The sequence below is a fragment of the Gavialis gangeticus genome, unplaced genomic scaffold, assembly GCF_001723915.1.
Source record: "Gavialis gangeticus isolate Ggan-Ray unplaced genomic scaffold, GavGan_comp1, whole genome shotgun sequence".
NCBI classification, from domain to species: domain Eukaryota; kingdom Metazoa; phylum Chordata; order Crocodylia; family Gavialidae; genus Gavialis; species Gavialis gangeticus.
In genome coordinates this window covers 9,789,572-9,811,428 of record NW_017729004.1, presented here as the reverse complement: position 1 = coordinate 9,811,428, position 21,857 = coordinate 9,789,572, and the positions used below count along the sequence as shown (strand labels likewise).

The following is a 21,857-nucleotide window of genomic DNA, read 5'->3' as shown; positions in this document are numbered from 1 at the left end:
GAATGAATGTGTAGAAGCGAGGCTTGGAGTGGCTGAAAAGGGCACCAGCCCCAGCCACCCATTTGGAGAGGGCACCAGTACGATGGCTCCTAAGGGAAAGCAGGGCTTAGAGCAGCAGTAGCTGCCTGGTGCATGCTGTTGCTGTTGCTGCAGCAGCAACCAGGCAAGCTTCTTGCCCAGAGCAGCCAGGGACTTTGGGTCCCTGAGGCCGGTACCACTGATTGTCCCCCTTCCCTCCCCTTCCACCCCCGGTCTACCCCTCACCCCCAGCATGAGTTAGCACAGGGCTCTGCACATCCCCCCTGCAGGTTTTGCTGGTAACCTGCTAGATACCTCTCTATTCATCTGTACCCACCTCACAGGAGTTTTGTAAAATTACATTCAATAAAAGCTGATCAAGTATTTTGGAAGCACTTGTCCAAATGAACCCTTTCTTACGGGTTATTATGTGGAGTGCATGGATTCAAGATGCCGATACATTATTTAAGGCAGAGCTGGCCAAAATTTTCTGGCCTACAAAAAAACTTATTAGATGCCAACAATGAAACATTTTGTGAATACAGTTTGGTTTTGGTAAACTGCTTGTGCAGAAGATCACGCAAAAGAAAAAAAAATCAAAACGTTTCCTTTTTGACATTTTTGAAACAAGGCATTTCATTTTTTTAAATCCGAAATAACAGATTGCTTCAAAATTCCCTTCCATTTTATTGCAAAAAAAAAAAATCATATTACTTGGAATCAAAAACAAAGTATTTTGCTCTGAGTTGTAATGAAATATGTCAGTCCCCTCTGGACAAAGTTGGGGGCAAAGCTAACTTTTTGGAAGACGGGATTTTTTTTTCCCCCACCTTGGTTTTCCAAATTGCCAATCAGCTGCAGAATCAGTTACTCACCCATCTCTAACCTGAAGGCAGTTTTCACTGTAGAGCGAGCCAGATTTGACTGTGATGCCCCTGTCCTATTTCGTCTCCATACATATAAACCATTCATCTGCATACAGTCGTGCTTTCCATCCTGGCTGGGTTATGGGTTAGAGCCAGGCTCTACTTTCCCTTGGGCTTGATGCAATGAGAATGCAGACCCAACTATGCAATGCTCTCAGTCCTCTAAGGCTTCTCCACAATTATCCCATATTCCCAGAAAGACAGACAAGTTCTCCCACAATCCACTGGGATACAACCGTGCAGCCCAGAAAGCCCAGCAACATATCAGACATATGTCTTTGCAGTGTAGCTCCTCACACCCAGGTGAAGCTAGCCCAGATGCTGGTCACCTGGACTAAATGCAGCAAAGACAGTTGTGTCTGCAAGAGCCTACCATTATTGACAGTAGAAATACAGGAGTGGCTCCTTAGCTGAAGAAAGTCAATATAGCTCTAGTTATTTGCTGGAATTATGCTGCTTTCCACCAGCTAAGGATAGGACAGCTGGCATTTATATTCCTCCATATCAGCAATAGCATCAAATGATGAAAGAATTTATGCTTGCAAAGAGAGGTTTCCAGGAGAAATGGCTGTGAAGTTCCTATACTGCATCTAGAAAAGCATGCAGTTATTCATCAAGGCCTTATTATTTCTGGGGCACTGTGTCAACAAACCCATTTTTCTCAGAACTGGACAAAAACTCAGATGGCAATTCCATAATGAAGACAGATGAAGCGACATGTAATAGAAGTAATGCTGGGAGGCTGGTTGAGTGGTTTTTTCTGGTTTGATACCTTTAACCGCCTGTTTTTAAAGCGTGTTTTCAACTTCATAATGAAAAGGTTGGTTAAGATTGTCTTCTGATATTGATGGTAGAAATTGCTAAGGCCGCACCCCCATAGCTGGTAAATCAGTGCAGATCTTATTCTTCTACTCTTCAGCATTAAATGATAACTACGTGCCGGACGATAAATTAAGATCCAGAACACCCATAATTACAGCCTCGGAGAGTGTGCAATTGCAGTTATGCAGGAAATGTTTTTCCCCAGCCCTGCAGCAATATTAACACTTTTTTTTTCTTTAGGTTTTTCCACATCCCACACGGGGATGAAAAATCAAAAATCTCAAAAAAAAAAAATTACGTAAATTGATCCCCTGAAAAAAAACATGGATCATATCACTTGAAACTTTTCATTCCTATAAGACACATTTGACTTCATATTTCGAATAATAAAAAGTTGTATTGGAGCACAAAACAAGGTTTTGCATTTTGAACAATTTTTTTCCCAAACAAGGTGACTTGCTGGAATCGACCTTTTTCACAATATTTTGGTGTTTTCCAACATAAGATGCAGCATGAGAAAAAAAATTACCAGTCCAGCTCACCATGATCTAAACAGGACCTCATGAAGCACAAAAGGGAATTCTTACTAAGAAGGTTTCTCCACAGATGTGCCTCGAGACATTCATGAATTTAAACCAAAAATCACTACTGCTTCTACCTCCTTTGCAAGTGGTTAATGACGGTTCCCATTCACAAGGCACATTTCAATGGTGCTCTGCTTTTTGTACTTTATAAAGTCTTTGTTCTTATATATTTCCCTTAATATTTGCTGTCTTCACTCCCAATAAACGTAAATGTGGATCCACTTGTCCTTCTCCCTACTTTTATACAATGCAGTAAAATCCCATCCCCCCCATAATTTAGTAACCCGAGCTGCATTCAGAGCAGTCATTTCAACTGAAGCATAATATACTGTCATCTTGACCTCAATAAACTAATTTTCTGCCAGTTTCTTAATTCCTCTTTTAATTGCCCTGTCACATTGCTTTGACATTATTATTAGATGTGGCTGTTTTATTACAAAAGTTCTCCTTTCAAAGGTTACATGCATCATAAGGGCTGCTTTTAGTTAATACCAGGTGTTGGGAAATGTTATTTAACCAGGAATAATAAGATAAAATTAAAAAGAGGAAAACTGAGCAGGAAAACTGGGAAGTGTCAAGACCTGGTAAGGTGTGGAATAGTCTCCCTGGGGAACAGTGACAAGCCTGGTGCTCAAGTCATTGCAAATGAGACCAGATGAAGGATGAGCTGGATGAGAAAATGTACCGGTGTGGTACGGGGATGCAGATAGACGCACTCTTTCCCTAACCTCTATGATATACTCCAGCACTCAGACACTTGTCCTTGTCCATTAGAAGCCCAAGCCTGGAAGGTCAGGTATGCTTAGGTCGGCACTGATGTACATCTGCAGATCTGCGTGGGGAAGAGCATGCATAATGCCGGCCTGGTTCATGTTATTTCTTTTAGCTCTCCAGAAGTGCAGGGGCTTGTAAAACTTCTAGGGTCATTTTTACAGGGCAAGAAATGCCAGTTCTGTCAGACTCTTCCATGGTGTCATAGGCACTTCCAGGCATTCGGCTTTGATTTTCATCCTTGTTTTGCAGTTACGTAGCATTTTCCAGTGCCCCCTTCCCATGCTTCCTAGTTTAAACTGGTGAAAAACGCACCAAAGAGTGATCTCTTGGTGTAACTCCAGTGCTCCCAATTCTGGGCTAATCCAGATACAAGGTAGGGGGGTGTAGATAACACGAAACGTGTTCAAATTGTGCTACGTGGGGGTCCAACGTGAGATTTAGGAGAGGGTTAGCTGAACCATCCCTCCCTTCAGAACTGAACGTACCACCGCCTTACACCAATCTGCTCTTAAATCATGGATGGTCGAATTGTGATGTGGACCCTAAACTCATGGCACATCCCCTTTACTAATTCCCTGAACCAATCTTCTTCTTGAGCATTTAATTTTGTCTGCCTGCCTGTTCCAGCCGAGAAGTGGTCCATTAACCGAACAGAGCGCTGAAGGCACATTCAATGGGGAAGAATGATCCAAGGGGATGAGATCAGCTCAGCCACAGCAGCAGAAAGGCCTCACATTACAAATTACCTTTTTATAGTGTCCTTCCTATAATGTTTATATGAGGACTCCTCAATAGCACTGCGGTCCGTACAGAGTGGTGATAGTACTGTATGCTAATAACCACCAGTGATTACTACAGGATGTTGTGGTTCTGTAAGGCTTTTCATCTAAGGATTGTAAACCACCTCACCCACAAGTAAAGGACCCATATCTGAAACACCACGAACACCCTTCAACATGCCATCGATAAAAGAAGTGGGGTGGGGAGCACTGCCAGTGCCCTGCCATTGAAGTGACAGAGAATTAGTTTGGGTAATAAATGTTTCCAAGATCCTAGGAAAAGGATAATCTGACCTAGGGCAAAAGTTTTTACCTGATCCTAGTTTTGATGACTGATACGACCCTGAGCAACACAGCAAGACCTCTGGGTTTTCTCATACTGGCAGATGTATCCCAGCTCACTCCATACAAATGGAGTCCAGCCTAGGTTGGATATCTATGTTTTGCTTCTCAAAGCTGGCCCTGCTGTTTGGACTGGTATGCGGGTAGACTTGTCACTGATGCCCCAGTGGAGTTCTCCCTGTGACTTGAGATGAAAATGCCCATGTGCATAACATTAATGGACTCTTCTCCTCTTGATGCTCTTAACACTGGGGTGGTCATTTATTTGGGGCGGAGGGCCGCTTACTGAGTTTTGGCAAGCCATCAAGGGTCACGTGACAGCGGGGGCAGATAAAATATTCATTTTCTAAATATTTTAGAGTGGCCTGGAGGGCCACATCTGGCCTGCGGGCCGCATCATGCCCGCCCCTGTCTTAACAAGTCTGGAAGAAAATTCACATTGAGACTTGGCTAACTGCTCCTTCTTCTCCCAGTGGAGTGACTATGGCCAGTTGACAAGTTCAAAGATAAAACTTGTCAGCTCTAGCTTATTATTCTGCCTGATTCAATGATGCCATTTGTACTTGGCAGGGCTTGCTTGTCTAAAACAGAAGGGACTAATAATGCAGCAGGAGGACAGGAGCTCCTCCAACATTTTTTACAATGGGCTCTTCCCTCTCTCTTCTCGCACATGCTGAGTTTTTGTTTCGGTCAGATCTGCCAGCATAGCTTCACCTCCAAAATACAGACAACTTGTGCTCCCAGGCACCAGGGCAAAGCAAAACACCCACCCTGTCTCATTACTTCTTGTACTTTTCTAGCCTTTGTTGCTATAGTGTTTGCTACCTTCCAACCTTTAATATCATAGCACCGTAGAAAATGAGGGTTGGAAGGGACCATCTCCAGCTAGTTCAACCCCCTGCTCAAAGCAGGACCATCCCAACTAGATCAACCCAGCCAAGACTGTGTTTAGCTGGGTGTTAAAAAACCCCCTCCAAGGATGGAGCTTCCACCACCTCTCTCGGGGGAGCCTGTGCCAGCACTTTACTACCCTCCTCATGAGAAAGCTTTTCCTAATATTAAACCTAAACTTCCCTTCCTGCAAGTTGAGACCATTTCTCCTTGTCCTGTTATCTGCCACCACCGAGAACCGTCTAGCTCCATCCTCTTTCGAACGCCCCCGCAGGTAATTGAAGGCTGCTATGTTCATCTTCTCAACGCCTCTGGAGGTTAGACAGTGCTATCATTCCCCTATTACAGATGGACAACTCAGATGCAAAGATGCTAATGCCCCAATCCTCAGCGTTAGTTAGGCACCTACATCCAGAGGCATAACTACTGAGTTTGATGCCCTGAGCAGAAACCCCAAAGAGCAGAGAAGGGGCAGGGTGTCAGTCTTACTTGCCTTGGAGACCCAGACACCCTGGCTGCTGCAATGATGCTGTTGTTGTGGCATGATGCCCCCATACCCGGGCTGCCTCCGCTGAGGTGCAGGCTCCCTGGACGCTGTCATTCTGGCACCCTTTTTAAACCTATCTCCAGTGACACTACAGCCTAAGACCTAGCCCAGTGCCCAACTCCCACTGATTTCAGTGGGTCTAAGGGACTTACCCACCAGCCCATGGGATCTGCTCATAAAACAAAACTAACTGCTTACTTATATTTGCAACTGCTCCAAACCATCCAGAGGTTCCCCATTTCCAACCGACTAGACACCATTTAAGGCCTCCTCTTTTTGACACACGTTTGCCAAGGCCAGACCACTGCTTGAGCTGATCCCATCAGACATGCAGCTGATTATTTCTCAAGGCTACCGCAAACCTCCTTGTTTCCCACCCCCGTGTGTGCCTGATGCTCTTTCTTTCTTAACCAGTGTTTCTGGGCTGGCTAATAACAGATGCACATCTGTGCTGGGTGCTATCCGTTGAACTATCTCAGACCAAGACGGGGCAGTTTGTGATCTCTATTAAACGGTGCTCTTACTTACCACAAAAAACAATATGTGGAGTGAACTGACTGTGACACCATTTTGCACGGCAGTGAATTTTATAGGATTTCAAGGCTGGAAGTCATCATTATGGTCACAGGATTATTCAAGAGCAGGACTGCAGGAGACTGGTGGGGTCCTTGACTTCCAATCCTGTCTATAGTAGGCAGCCATGCCACACAATCCTGTTCATTATGCTCCGTCCTAAATCAAGATGCATTGTTGTCTCCGCCAGATGAAGGCTATTGAACTTCACTGCTCTGATGTTTTAGATGCCTTCTCCTAATTTCCACACTAGATGAATTCATGGCCTATGTACATCCATCTGTCCAATGCTGCCTTTTAGCTTAAATCACTCTTCTACAGCTGAGAAGACAGCAGACACAGTTAGCACCCTGGGTTTTATTCCCTTAATGTGCTCTTAGACAGCAATCGTACCCCATCTCAGCCCTGGTTTTGTTAGAATAAATGAGCCAAGCGCTCTCTCTCAGTCCCTAGGTGGGACCTCCTGAATATCACAGTCTCTTAGCATTTTAACTATTGATTTCTGCACCAGATCCAGTGGCTTGGGTTGAGCGGTAGCATGTTTTTAGGGTAGTTGCCCTCATTTTTAAAGGTCTACTGGATGGAGGATTTGCTCCATCCTTGGGACATCTATTAGACTGAGTCCTTCTAAAATGGTTCTTGTCTGCTTGTATTGCAACAAGGGGAGGATATAACATACAAACAGGGACCCAAAGCTGATTTATATAAGTCATTAAGGCCACTTGAAAACATGGATTATTGATCCCAAAGAATTTCTTGAGAACCAGGGCCACATTCCACATTTGGTAAGGGCACTACCCTTAACTCAATCACCCCTAGCGCATCCACAGTCTCTGGCCATCTGCAGATTTCAAAGCACTTTTCAGAGGAAGATAAGGATCACTAATGCTGTGATATGGATGGGGAAACTGAGGCACACCGCAGGGATTTCACTTGCCAAATGGCTGATTCAGAGCAGAGTTGGGAGTAGAGTGTAGGTCTTTCTGTCTATTCATGTGCCCGCTTATGCGAGCAATGAATTTATCCCTATTAATTATTTGAAAAAGGCCTTAACTGCACAGATCAGAAAGCTGCTTGTTTATCAGTTACAGAGGGAGAAAAAATCTCCTAAAGACATGTACAAGTGTTAAACAGCCTAAATATTTCAAACCAATTAGCTGAGGAGCTCCGGGCTCTAACAGTTTGAAACATTGGATGTTAACAAGCTCTTTGCTTTCAGAAATATTACAGAGCAATTCAGATTTGGTGCTGGGGGTTAGCTAACACTGGCAGTGGCTGAGAAAAAAGACATTCAATTAACTACACCTCGTGCTCATTTCCAGATGGGTTGGCCCTGTTCCTCTGAATGTACCTTTCACTGGCTTGCCAGCACTTGGAGACTGATTGCATCAAAGGTGCTGTATCAAATACACTATATTACTTAGAAGCAGAAATTTGATCTGCTGGCAGGGATTATCAACTCTTTGCCCCCCGTACCATCCATACAGAAAAAGGTGCTAGATTAAAAACAGGCTGAGAAGTTATGAGAAGCAAGAATGGCTTTTGTACTACACATTGCAATCAAAACTATCGGATACAATTGGATTTTGCAGTTACTATAAGAAATTGAATTTCATAGTGTCAACCACATTGGCATGACTATATCAGCTTGGCTCCTTTCCAACACTGAAATGCATCAAGGAATGGGGAAGAAATAAAATGCATTTGCTCCCTCGTATTTTTCTAGAGAAAGATATAGGCTTTGTGCACACAATATGAGAAGAGCCATATTAGGTCAGACCAATGGTCCATCCAGCTCAATATTCTGTCTCCAACAATAGCAGTAGCATAGGCATTAGGGCATGCCTACGCTAGACATAGGCATTCCCTAATGTGTGGCCCTGCACATGCCCTAATATGTGGCCCCGCACATGCCATAATGTGTGGCCCTGCACATGCCATAATGTGTGGCCCTGCACATGCCACACATTAGGGTATGTGCAGGGTATGTCTGGCATAATTCTTTCCTTCTCTTACCCTCCCTGGCATCAGCTATCAGTGTACGATTCATCCCTGACTGTTCTGCTTCATAGCTATTAAACAGACGTGTGTCTTCTCCTTTTGAACTTGGCTGGGCTATTTGCATCTACAGCTCCCTGTGGCAAGGAGTTCTACAAGTTAACTACACGTGGTGTAAAAAAATACTTCCTCTCATTTCTTTCAACTGTATCTCTGGTTCATTTCAGTGGATGGCCCCCAGTTCTTATATTCTAGGACTTGGTGAATAACACTTCTCTGTTCGCTTGATCGACACCAAACATGATTTCATAGACCTCTATCATATCAAGTGTTTTCCTTTCCAAACTGAAGAATTCAGCCTTTTTAGTCTCTCCTGGTGAGACAGTTGCTCTGTAACTTTGACCATCTTGGTGACCCTTTGCTCTCCTTTTTTCTAATTCTACCAGGTCCTGTTTGAGATGTGGAGACCAGAACGTGCAATTTCTATTTCATGTCTGCGTCTTCTTCTGAGTCCGATGTCCACACAAAAGCAAAATACCTCTGACCACAAGTAATCTGGGCCATGTCTTCCAATTCTGGGCATCTGCAAACGTTTCTACTTCTTCCGAAAGAAAAAAGGAAGCAAACAAACAAGTAAGCTCCCTGCATCCTGAACCACTGCTGAGCTTGGCAACTCTCAGCATCGTACTTCTTGGCCACAAGATGTATCAGGGGACCAGCAAGAAGGTATTGAGGGCTTTCTTCTCTTGGAGGGCCCCTTGTATAATCATTTACCTCCAACAGTGAGAAGAAAATCACAATGACAATAAGTCATGCACCCTCTTCGCTTATTTTCTCTTGGGGGGGTCCTGCCTGCATGTGGTATGGGATGAAGAGGACTTAAAGGGTATGATTCTTTTGGAGTCCCAGGGAGTTTCAATGAAACTTAGACTCTGGCCTATGTTGTCTTTGAAAAGAGAATTTAAGGTCTATGTAGAGCTGTGGCCATAGTCACTGACTTTTATATTTGCTGGGGAGATGGACATATGTAAAGTTCTATGCATCTGAGGTAACAGCCGTCTTCCCAAGGGGGGCCAGGGACCTCGGGCCCCCACGTACTGGCACCTCTGGCTGTGGCAGAATTATTGTGGTATCATTACGCTGCTATGGCTATTATTCCAGTATAACTCTCTATGGGGACATTTATTTGGGAATAAAGGTCAAAGTTCACCCAAACCCAGTGGTCCATCAGGCTAGTGTTATTAAAACATGCCGATTTCTGCCATCAGTGGTACACAAGGGGCTGGTATCGTGTCACGCTTTCAACATCCCAACCCAACTAACCAGGTACCCATGTGTCAGCAAGGGGTGGGTGACCTTCAACACAAGTTTGGAGCAAGGCTCAAAGTCATATGGTTGGAGCTCTAGTGAAATGCCTTTACCGACCTGACTCTGTCCCCACACATACAAGATTAACACAGCCTTCTTCTACTATAGCTTATATATCACTTCCTCCTAGTGTAATGAGAGCAATATAATTACACCCGTCAAGTTATACCAGCCAGTTTTCCCAAGCAGATATACCAAAGTAGGAGGCAAACTCCAATTTACTACTGATTTTAAGGGCCAATTAGGTATCTGAACCCCTTGGTTAGTCTTGGCTTTAAGTTACTTCGGCACTTCATATTTTACTTGCATCTTTTGACTCATCATTGGTTCAAATAGAAATCTATTTATCTGAGAGTGAAACTGCCCCAGAGCTTTCGGGCTTTCTTAGTGGCCTCTCCTCCAATTCCAGCATCTACTTCAAACCCAAAGAAAAAGGACTGAACCATCCTCTCATTTCTAAAGCAGAGATTTATGGCTCACTGCTGGGGAAGTCAGCCCTGCCATTGTATTCTACCTGGATAAATGTAGGCCTTCAATCTTCGGTGCTATTAATCCAGAACTTCCCATAATGGCTCTTTAAAAGTGCAGTGATAAAGGACATTTGAGCCACTATTTATTGCTTGATTAGCCTTGAAGAGGCCTCATAAAATGACAGACCATTTAGTAGCTTTAGTACAATTTATAGCTGCAGATTTTTTTTTAATGAGAAACAGGATTTGAATGAAAAATGCAGCTTTGCCGTGGGAGAATGTCTTAATAAGAATGTTAAAAATAAGACTGTTGAATGAATTCAGGGTCATAACCCCTTCTCCGCTGCACCTTTCCTTGCAAAGGAGTGCCCCATTAACAATAATGGAAAAAATAAGGAACTTAATTTCTTAAACTGTATCGAATATCCCCAATTACACAAGGCAATTACTGTTGTACTTCCATTATTCTTATGAGACAGGCCAAGTTGCAGTGGTACCCAAGTGAAATTCAGGACACCAAATTCCAGACCTGGATGGCAGCTGGTTTGGCCTGAGGCTCAGTCCAGAGCGGCCTTGAGGCTCTTCTAAATTACAGCCAGTTGCCACAGCCCCTAAGGAACCACTGAAGCAAGCAAGAGCAGGAATCCAAGGCACAACCCCATTGCCCCAACTCAGCCCCTAGCAAATGGAGAGACACCAGGCAGCGTGGCACAGAGCATCCCCCAGTGGCAGGATCACAGCAGACCTAAAGGTAATGATGCACAAGCTGAATATCAGATTACTTCTGAGACTTTCTGGCTTTCGAACTACTGCTACCAAAACAGAACTTATCATGACTCTGCTGGCCCGATGAGCAGCTCTTCATGCCGGCTCACTTGATGAGATGCACACGTACATACAGACATCCTTCTTCTCCTTCTCTGCATTGCTGTGGACAGGCTTCTACTACTGATTTTCCACTCTCTGCCCCCGTAACTGCACACACAACTGTGCATTTGTAGTATTTTAATAATGAATACAGCAATTCATAGATTTCATAGATTTCATAGGCATTAGGGCTGGAAGGGACCTCGGAAGATCATTAAGTCTAGCCCCCTGCCCCAGGGGCAGGAAGTCAGCAGGGTCCCAGGATCCCAGCAAGATAAGCATCCAAATGTCTCTTGAAGGTGTTCAATGTAGGTGTTTGAACCACCTCCGATGGCAGGCTGTTCCAGACCTTGGGGGCTCGGACAGTAAAGAAATTCTTCCTTATGTCCAGCCTGAAACGGTCTTGCAGTAGTTTATGACCGTTCGACCTCATCATCCCTTGTTTGTTAACATCCCCAAGTTGAGAAAGCATGAGCAGCTAAACTCCTAGACAATGGGGAAGTGCTTTTTTCATCCACAATGAAATTAAAATATAAACCACTTAGAGGGTGAATCTCTCCCAAGCCCATGCCCTGCCAGGTTCAAAAGAAACTAGTGGCTGCTCATGCATTTCAGGGCCATTTCTACATTTCCCAGGGTAGTTGAACACCCCTTCCATTAAGGGGGTCCCCAAAGGAGGGTGGTAAAGGGGCTGATTGGGATGTTCTCACCAGCTAAAGGAGTCCTTTCTGCTATCTAATCCTATGACACTTCAAAGGGATACAGATGAAGAGAATCTGGGCCCTCGTCTTATTTCTCCAAGAAGTGGGCTCCCAACATTTCCCCAAGAAACGTCAATCAATTAATGAATGGGCCAACATCTGTTTTCTAAAATCTGGCACCTACTCACTGCTTGCCACTGCCAGGTTTCCCACCGGTGACACGGCACAGATCCTATACAGATAGTTATTTCCTGTATAGCACCGTTCCTCTGGAGATCTCAGAGCACCTCCACTATAATGTGGCTTCAACAGAGGAATGGGAGCATCATTTGAGTAGAAGAAACAGAGAGAGGTGAAGGAAGGGCCAAAAGTCCAGGAAGGGGCTAGGAGAACACAGGGCTCCTGGCTCCCGGTATGGTGTGTTGTGCATGTGACTGTACTACCTTTCTGCCATCTACGGGAATTTTGAATAGATTATAATTATGTCAAAATGCACGAGGGAGATGGGATAAAATATCCATTGTGTTGGCTTAAGAAAAAAAATTAATTAAGATAACAACTCTTCTGTGCTTTACTTGATTAGATTCCTGAAAGACAACAGAATACCGAATGCTTTAATTGCTTACTTACCAGCCGAAAATTCAATTTTAATATTTAATTTCCTGCCACATTTCTGCCATTTTATAATTATCTGCTTCAAAGGTGCTCAAGGCTATTAAATAATAGCAGCAGTAGCAACAGAAGCCACTACACTCACGTTGTGGCTTTCATTTCCTGCCCTTTTGGGTGGGGGGCCAGGCTCGATGATCTTCCGAGGTCCCTTCCAGCCCTAATGTCTATGAAATAAGAGGATCCCTAGGTGCACTACAAGAGACGACTGAGCGTCTATGGCCCATTTTACAAAGGGGCTGGGGAGAAATGGCACCAATCCTAGAGCTGTCTCGAGCCCAGGGGGCTGATCCTGGCATTGTCTCAGCTCTCAGGCTTTCACCCTGCAAATGATGGACAAACTTCACTGGGGCTCTGCCCTGGTACAGAGGAGAATCTAATCAAGAGCTGTCCAAGAACATAAATACGGGCTCCTTTGCTTGTGGTTTCCTAGTTCAGGACCTTGGTTCCCTCTTATGGTTCAGTCACACACCCTTGGAAGCTTCTCCTACACATAATCTGAAGAGACTAATGAGGCTGACATTTTTCTAGCAGACTTTTTTATGACAAAAAACAGCTTTTCTTTCCTAAACGGGGTGGTTTTTGCAGAAAAGCAACTGACATCATTGTCATTTGCTGGACTCTATGAATTTGTCATGCTCTCCCTCGACAGAACAATTACAGGGACCACAGCGCTTACAGAAAACCTGGCATGGGGAAATCAAAAGTGTCAACGTTTTGAAAATAAGTCCTACTTGTGCTGGACCTCCAGCCGCTCTCCCATGGCACATACTGCTACATTTTCAAAGGACCGTGGCATACGGTGGGAGGCACTGTCCATAAAACTGCTGGGCATGAAATGCTTTTCAATAAAAAATGCTCTCTATAAAAAAAAAAATGAAATGTCTTGAAAAATATCACTCAAGGTAATTAGGGGAATGGGATTTTGGTATGGGAAGGTAAACCCAGTTTCTCAGTAGGTTGGGGAGGAAACCAGCAAGTGGCAAAAAGTATGAGAACGCTGACTGCATAAAAACGATGGGAAGAATTCTGGAATGGGCAGCAACTGCCAGGGGAATTAGAGGAGGTGGTTTCAGGGAGATTAAATGATATTTTTATTTAATATAAAAGTTGACTGAAGGTATAATAGAGTCCTCTGCCCTATGAGAACAAGGGGGCTTGGGAAAAGCCATCCATGTTCTCTGATCACACCCAGATGGGACTGAAGGAGCTGATCCTGTGAGGTTTGATCAGGGTGCAGTTTAGATTAGCAACCCCCAAGTTTAACAGAGAGCCATTGGGTTTGAAATGAGTTGGTCTCCTACAATACAACTTAACTTCATCTCATCAAAAAAGGTTAGTTAACTGGAGTTCATTAAAGCAGTGTTGGGTATTGCAGAGTTGCAATACACCACAGGGCATATGAAGTGATTACTTCTGCTTTAATTCCTTCTAAATCAGGAATAGCACCTTCTTTTCTCTGAGTTCAGCAAGCTGGAAACTAAATCTGGGCTCCTGTGCTCCCACATAATGACTTTGGCTGTTTCCACGTTATTGTATAAATTACAGATTCATACAACACAATGGGGTCATGGGAACAGCTTCTGCATTGCACAATGAGTCTGTGTCAGGGGTTGAAAACCCATGGCCTGCAAGCTGGATCCAGCTCATGGACCCATGGATACAGTCTGCAGATATGGAGTTTTGGAGGCATTTGATGGAGCGGGGCTTCAACTGTGAGTGCTTTCCCCTGTGCCTCCAGCTTCAGGCAGGTCCTAGCAGCCACCTGTGCTCGTGTCCTGACCTGAGATGGGTCATTCTGGCCTGCAGCCAGAACAGGTTGCCAACCACTGATTTATGTGCATTAATAAATCGTGCCCAAAGGGAAAGGCCAGGAAGAAGTGTTGGGACGCTGTTGTTCCTTCCCGGGTTGGAAAGGCCCTACAGAGGGGTCCCCAGAGGATCTTGGAGAGAAAATTTCCAGTCTCCTTTCTCTCCATCTCAGCAGCAATCTACTTCACTTCATTACCTCCGCTGTAATGGGGCTTCAACAGAACGGGACTCATGCCAGACCCGCGATTCGGTTCTCTGCATGTACTTCAATCTCACATGAGGGTAATGGCGTTGCACAAAACTTGCCGCAGACTGGAACTGCAGTAATGTAGTGTTTAAACAGTGGAAACAGATGGGTGGGTAAGGAGAGGTTGGCTTCACTCCAGCTGGTACAGGGAAGTGCCAACTGTATTTCCTCGAATCAGCCAGACTCACTATAGTCGAGCCTCTGCCGAGACCGAGGCAGATGGCATGTCTACAAAAATCACAAAGATACGATGGACTGGCATACCTCCCTACTACCCTGGCTATGCTGCCTACTCCACAGGTACTTGGAGGAGGTGAGAAAGAGACTGACTGACAAGCACTACAAACTCCCCTCTGGCAGACGCCAGGATGCTTCAAGCCCTGGTTTATACAGCGGCTGATACAGGGTTGAGTCTGCCCCAAATGAACAGGACCAACGGGCTTGACTTCCTCATGAACCACAACCAGAGGCAAGCTCCCCCAGCCTAATGCAATGGCACAAGGAAAGCTGATGTGAAGACATTCAATGTTTCCCACGGTTTGCACATACACTGCAAGTCTAAAACATGCATGTTCTAACTGCACACCGAATACAAGGGGGGCCTATATAAACATTCGTGATTTTGATGCAGTTCTCCTTAGTCCCACGCATAAGCTTACCAGAAGAACAAGAATCACTGGGCCTTGATATATGTAGTCTATGTACTTTCCTGGTTCCTTCCCGAACCAGCATCTGTAAGAGAAAATGAACACCCATTTGTAAGCGTTAACGCAATTCCCACAAGCTGAGTATATTATATACATCTTAGGGAATTGTGCAGTCATGCCCTGGAAATCTTTTTTATGTTTAATTACATATACAGCATGCAACTGGTCCATTTTCTCCTCGCAAGTCTTCTCATCTGTGGCTACAGATCTGATCTTTGATTGTTACTGAGTACAGCCAAGTCACGTTCCTGCTAAGTTTCTGGCTGTTGGCCAGAAAAACATTTCCAGGAAACAGGAGAACAGTGCCTGAGATCAGCTGGAAGGAGGATATGGTCATCCTTATAGCAGATGCTTCCTTTATGGCTGCAAATTGTAATTGCCTGTGTCAGAAAGAGAGCTCGTCCCCTGAATGGAAGAAGATTGAGCATTATAATGCAGGAATGACAAATTATTCACATGTGTATAGTGAGGACCTGCTTATGCAAAGGGCTCTAAGGAAACAGGAAGAATAAATTGGATTTTGAATGAATAGGGAATCCATCCTGCGGGGTTTGATCAGGGTGCAGTTTAGATTAGCAACCCCCAAGTTTAACAGAGAGGGATCGGGCTTGAAATGAGTTGGTCTGACAAGCATTCTCCTACAATACAACCTCAAAAAAGTTAACTTCATCTCATCAAAAAAGGGTCAGTTAACTGGAGTTTGTTAAATCAGTGTTGGGTATTGCAGAGTTGCAATGCATGTGAAGGTATTACTTCTGCTTTAATTCAAGTCAGGAATAGCACCTTCTTTTCTCTGAGTTCAGCAAGTGGGAAACTAAGTCTGGGCTTCTGTGCTTCCACATCATGACTTCGGCTGTTTCCACATTACTGTATAAATTACAAATTGATGCAACACAATGCAGAGCTGCACTGAAGATACCTGGCTTCCTGCCTCAATAGGGACATCATGGTCCTCTTGAAAAAGAATAAATTGGTGTACACACAGCGGTCCCTGAGGATTGGATGAGGGACAACATTGTGTCTATCTTCAAGAAGGGGAAGAGGGAGGACACGAGCAACTATAGGTCAATCAGCCTAACCTCCATCCCAGGGAAAATCCTGAAAAAGCTCGTTAAAAAATCTATGTGCGATATGGTCGTTGAGGGTAAGATTCTGAACGAGAGCAAGCATTGGCTTCGTCATGGGTAGGTCTTGTCTTACCAATCGCATCTCCGTTCATGACCAGGTCTCTTGCCACCTGGACATGGGAGAGGTCAACATTATATACCTAGACTTCCAAAAGGTTTTTGATTTAGCATCCCACAATATCCTTGTAGAAAAACTGGAAGATTGTGGGCTTAACTGCTCGACAGTTCAGTGGGCGGAAAACTGGCTGCATGGTAGGACCCAGAGAGTTCTTGTGAATGGATCTGTGTCGTCCTAGCGCAAAGTGGCCAGTGGTGTCTCTCAGGGGTCCGTGCTTGGACTGGTGCTTTTCAACATCTTTATCAATGATTTACATGTGGGAGTGAAAAGCTCGCTGGCCAAGTTTGTGGAGGACACCAAGTTATGGAGGAGCGTGGTCATGCCAGGAGATAGGTTGCAGATACAGGTGGAGTTGGCCAGACCAGAACCAGATGAAGTTTAACACTTGCAAGTGCAAGGTGCTCCATCTGGGGGCAAGCAACCTTCAACATACATACAGGCTCGGTGGTGACAATTTGAATAGCCAAAAGGGACCTGGGGTTAGTGATCAACCATTGCACGGACATGAGCAGGCAGTGCGATGCTGTGGCCAGCAGGGCAAGCAACATGCTGGCGTGCATTAATCGTTGCATCTCATGTAAAGCTAAGGAAGTGACACTCCCGCAGTGGTGAGACTGCAGCTGGAGTACTGCGGCCAGGTCTGGGCACCGCACTTCAACAAGGATGTGGGAAAACTTGAGAGGGTCCAGAGAAGAGCCACCCGTATGATCAGGGACTTGCAAGACAAACCATATGAGAAGCAATGGATATGAACTCCTGGAAGGCTGCTTCAAGCTCAATTCGAGGAAAAACTCCTTTAACATCAGGGTGTCCAGACTGTGCAATAAACTCCCTGCAGAGGTGGGGCTGTCACCTACCCTGGAAATCTTCAAAAGGAGACTGGACATTCACCTCGCTGGGGTCACTTGACCCCAGCTGTCTTTTCCTGCCTAGTGCAGGGGGACTGGACCTGATGATCTACAAGGTCCCTTCCAGCCCCTGACCATCTATGAACTTGGCTCTGAATGAGTTACCTCAGGTACCAAAAGAAGTACAGCCACATTACCACAAAGCTCCATCCAAGCTAAGACACCCTGCTTTTCAGCAGGACTACCCATAATTAGCCTGATGAAACACCGAGCTGACATAGCTGTATTGCATCCAGCACCTGAGCTAGCTCATTCAAAGCTGGACTCTATATTTCTCCATGACACTGCACTGTGCTACCCAGAGCACATTAATTTTGGTTCGAGTAGTTAACCCACTAAAAGGATATGGAGTCTTGAACCTCAAGCCACAAACTCTTTAGGAGTTTGGGTTACCTGCTTAGGCTACCGAAGTTTCTGATCTAGGTGTGTTTTGGAGCTCAGTGATCTGGATTCTGCAAATTGCATCTGTAAGTTTTCTTCTTTTCTATTTTCCACTGTGTGGCAATTTGCTGATTGGGACTCTCTGTGCCTGGCTGTGGCACACCACAGCAGTGGATTATTTAAGTCCGGAAGACATGTTTACTGCTGCCCAAGACATAATCCTCCATCCAGGAGCTTATGATGTTGATAACAGAGACAGACCCACATTAGGCCCCCATCATTATAGGGACTGTACAAACACATGGTGAATAACAGCCCCTGCCTCCAAGAGTTCACAGTCTAGAAAATGAGACATAAAGAGGCAGATGAGAAACATAAGCTGGGCTGTGGAAAAACATAGATCAGATGGGGTTATCACAAGAATAGTAAGAAAAAAAAAACCCTTCACTGCCCATCACTTGTGATGGACCTCTTGCATTCAGAAGCTTGTCTATCTGTATCCAAACTGTGTAGTTATTCCAATAAAATATATTTCCCGAAGACAACCACACATTGAGAAGGGCATGCTCTTCACTGGAGAAACATTATGAAATGCAGCAAGGCCAGCAGGTCTCAAAAAACGGAAGTCAGCCTGTTATTTGATTACTGGCATTTTCTTTGCTTGGTATGCAAAATATCAGTCAGGTTGACCAAAGGAGATAGGGTTGAATCTTGTGCCAATTCAATAGACTCTTACAAAGCTATGTTCTGTTGTACGGACGCAAAGACCTGATAATGATTTGCAAGTAATCTTCCAAAACGTGGGAAGGGAGAGCAGGACTTGGCAGGAGCTGCATCCTGCTTTGCTAATTATTATCCACTTCGACAGTCTCGAAGGGAAGAAAATTGATTTGTTGGGGACAATTGAGAAGAGACGTGTATGCGGAAGGAAGTGTCAGTTTTTATGGAGCTGACAGGACCTGGAACATTTTGCAGAAACAGCTCAGGATAAACTGGATGAACTCTTAAAAGACTGCCTGTCACCTAGGGATCAAAGGCCTTTTTAGCAACGTTTTTAGAAAAGGGTCGTCTGGAAAGCTGCTCTTCTGTTTAAGGATGGCTCTCAAGCTTGCCTGAGGGATGAGACAGGACTTGAAGACCCAGGAGCAACCTGTGCAGGGTCTGTAGGGAACAGCTCCCAGTGGTAGTGCACAGCAGTGGGTCTTGGAGCTGTTGGCCAAGTGCTGTGAGAGAAGTGGGGAAAAGCATGGCGGGGGGGTGGATTGGCTGCATGGCATGGGCTGAAGAGGGCAAACAAACTGGGCTAGCTGCATGCCACCAAAAATCAAATTTGAGTAATTCATGGGCCATATCCAGCCCACAGATTGTAGGTTGCCCACCCCTGGCTTACACTATGTAGAGCAATAGGATTGCAATAGTATTCAGCGATTTGGACTTCCTTACTTGACTGGCCTTAACTTTTACCTTTAAATCCAAACCAAGTGCTCAATCCTGAAATAAAACCCGCACAAAAAAATCAACAAAATGTTTTTTTTTTAATGAACAAGGGAAAAAAAAAAAAAACAAACAACACCCACATACAATCCACAGGGAAGCTATTATTTTGTTAGTTTGTTTTTTAATAATGTGCATCAGACTCATAACTTTTCTTCAGCCCCCCCAAATAGAAGAAAAACTCCCTCAGGGCTGAGTAGGACAACAAAGGCATCTCTCATTAGGCTCAGAGATATGCAAACACTTGCACACTGTATAATACTAATTAATATCCCTCCTGCTCCCCTGATAAGCCTTTAGATAGCAAAAGCAACGCTGATTTTTCTGACTGTTAATAAGATTTTTTATTAATGTTTTTCTCCTTACCAACTGCCCATCAATGAAGCTTTATATAAGTAGCTCTTCATCTCTTGTCTATTATTGCGTTTCTTTTCTGAACAGTGGCCAGATTCTCTTGCAGACCTGTGGCTGATCAAACGCTCTCCCACAAGTAAAGTTAGAAAGCCATCTAGTCACAGGGTTGGAAGGGTCCTCAAAGCTGATCTAGTTCACCCCCTGCAAAGATGCAGGACGTGCTATTCCTAACCCATCTCAGACAAAACACCCTGTAAAGAACATACTGGAGGCCTTGGCATAAGTGCCTCCATTTGTATACCTCCTCCATTATATAAAGGTTGGAATGAACTTTGGGTAGGCTTGCCAGGCCATATTGCAAGTTTTTGCTGATGTAATCAAGAGAGCACTGACTTAGGTGTTGGACTAGTCACACAAACAAAGCAATTGAAACCTATTACCATAAGGAACAGCACTCATTGTTAATAGCTGAACCTAAGTGTGAACATCTGAGGCCACCTAGTTAAACACTTGTTAAGTAACTGCCATAAATTCTTTACTTGGCTGAGGATGGGGTCTTCACAATCAACCCCTTGCATTACCATATACCCAATCAGGTTGCAGATAGATGCATGTCATTAATAACTGTATATCTTTGGCTATCCCTCGATACAAGGATGATGTCTGCCGGGGGGAGGGGGGTGTTATTAGTGAGTTTTAAGATGGCTGAAGAGTCTAATCCATGCTTTGCAAGTTTTTCCACAGATGTATGATAGGTGGTGCCTTGGGGAGGGGTGGGGGGGCACAGCTGTTGGTCAGGATGTTGCATGCTTTCTTTCTCCTCTGCCATTTCTCAGTTTTCAGAGCAAGATGGTTCTCTACCAAGTGGGCTGTAGCTTGATGTACGGTGCAGACAGTATTTGTGATGAGCAAGTTATGCCCTGCATATCTGCTGAAGAGGAAGATACCACTGGAACTGACTTCCCCCCACACCTCCTTTCGCAATGGTGCCACTTCAGAGTGTCCCTTAACTCTTGCATTGAAGTCAGCAAGGAGGGTGGGCTTGTCTTCCTTGGCAGTGGCAGTCAGGGCTGGGTCAAGAGCACAGTAAAACTCTTTCTTGTTGACTTCTTCATCGTCAAGCACGGGGGCACCTGCACTGATTGCCACAGCATACTGCTTGTTGCTGAGCTTGAGGCAGGGAGTCATAAGGTGCTCGTTAATGCCCGCAGAGAGTTCTAAAAGCTGATTAACTATCTTGTTCTTGATGGCCAAGTCAGCCCCATGAATGCGCCTCTCTTTATGTGGTTTTCCAAAAAAAAAAAAGTGTAGCTACCTCCTTCTTTCAGCAAAACTGATGTCATATGTGGCAAGTTCTCTAGCTACTTGGTGGTTCTTCTTTCAGGACCCTCACTTCACTGTTCGGGGAGTCCGTGAAAGTGAGGACATTTCACGTGGTGAATGTCAGTACTTTATTTGGTTGGTTTTAGCCACAGGTAGAGTGATCCCACTGGCTGTGGCAATCCAGCCAGCAGGGTTTGAGACAACCTATGTTTAGGGCACCTTTTCTAGCCTTTTCCCCGTTCAGGGTGAGCAGAGGGGATCCTAAAGAGGACTGCTCAGTCACAGCCCCAGCTTCCAAGTTGTACTTCTTTCTGAGTAAGTACAAAACGACCATAACACAACTGTGTAGATGTCTATGTGTAGATTTGTGACTAGGGAGTCCCAGAGTTCACTGTTCCTGCCTTCACCACCTCTCATCCACTGTTGCAGGACTTGGTTTGTGGGAGATGTTAACATCTCCGGCAGAGGCCTGCACGTGACCTCTTTTAATGTGGGGAAGCCGGTGCACAAGTAGAAGCCACATGAACTTGAAAGGAAGGAGCCTTGAACCCAGTGGCAAGGATGTCCAAGTCAACTGGAGACCTCCATGAAGCTGCAGCCCTCATCCGCAGAGAACCACTGGGTCCTCAAATACACCTGTTCTGCCATTGGGGTCTTCAGGAGTTTGGACCATGCTTAGTCTGGGACCTCACCTCAAACCTGTTTGCCAGGGGAGACCCTAGCAGGAGTACAAGTCTCCAGATAACGTAGGGTCATTGGAATGCACAAACCTCTTCACCATGACATGGTTGTGGTCCAAGGAGAGGAATAACTGTATATAGATGATTAACTGGGGGAAGTGGCTAATCATGGCCCTAAGCTGTTGGAAGAACTCAACAAGAGTGCAAAGTTCCTGAGGAGTCCAGCCTACACCCATCCTCCCGGGCGTGAGAATGTTTTTCAATTTCCATTGCCTGATCTGAATGCTAGTTAAATGTATGTTTAGATTTCCAATAAAGCAACTCTCTTGAGAAGAGACAGGTATGCTCTCTCTTTATTCCAGGGCCTGTCTGACTAA

The 21,857-nt window shown here is 44.8% G+C and overlaps 1 protein-coding gene across 1 annotated transcript in view; it reads right to left on the bottom strand.

Moving 5' to 3' along the window:
- The window catches only part of CRHR2 (corticotropin releasing hormone receptor 2), a 251,210-nt gene that overhangs the window by 55,199 nt on the left and 174,154 nt on the right, over window positions 1–21,857 (bottom strand). The window contains exon 8 of the mRNA XM_019508079.1: window positions 15,048–15,120. Within this exon, the coding sequence (XP_019363624.1) occupies window positions 15,048–15,120 (73 nt within the window). The remainder of the gene's footprint in view (window positions 1–15,047; window positions 15,121–21,857) is intronic.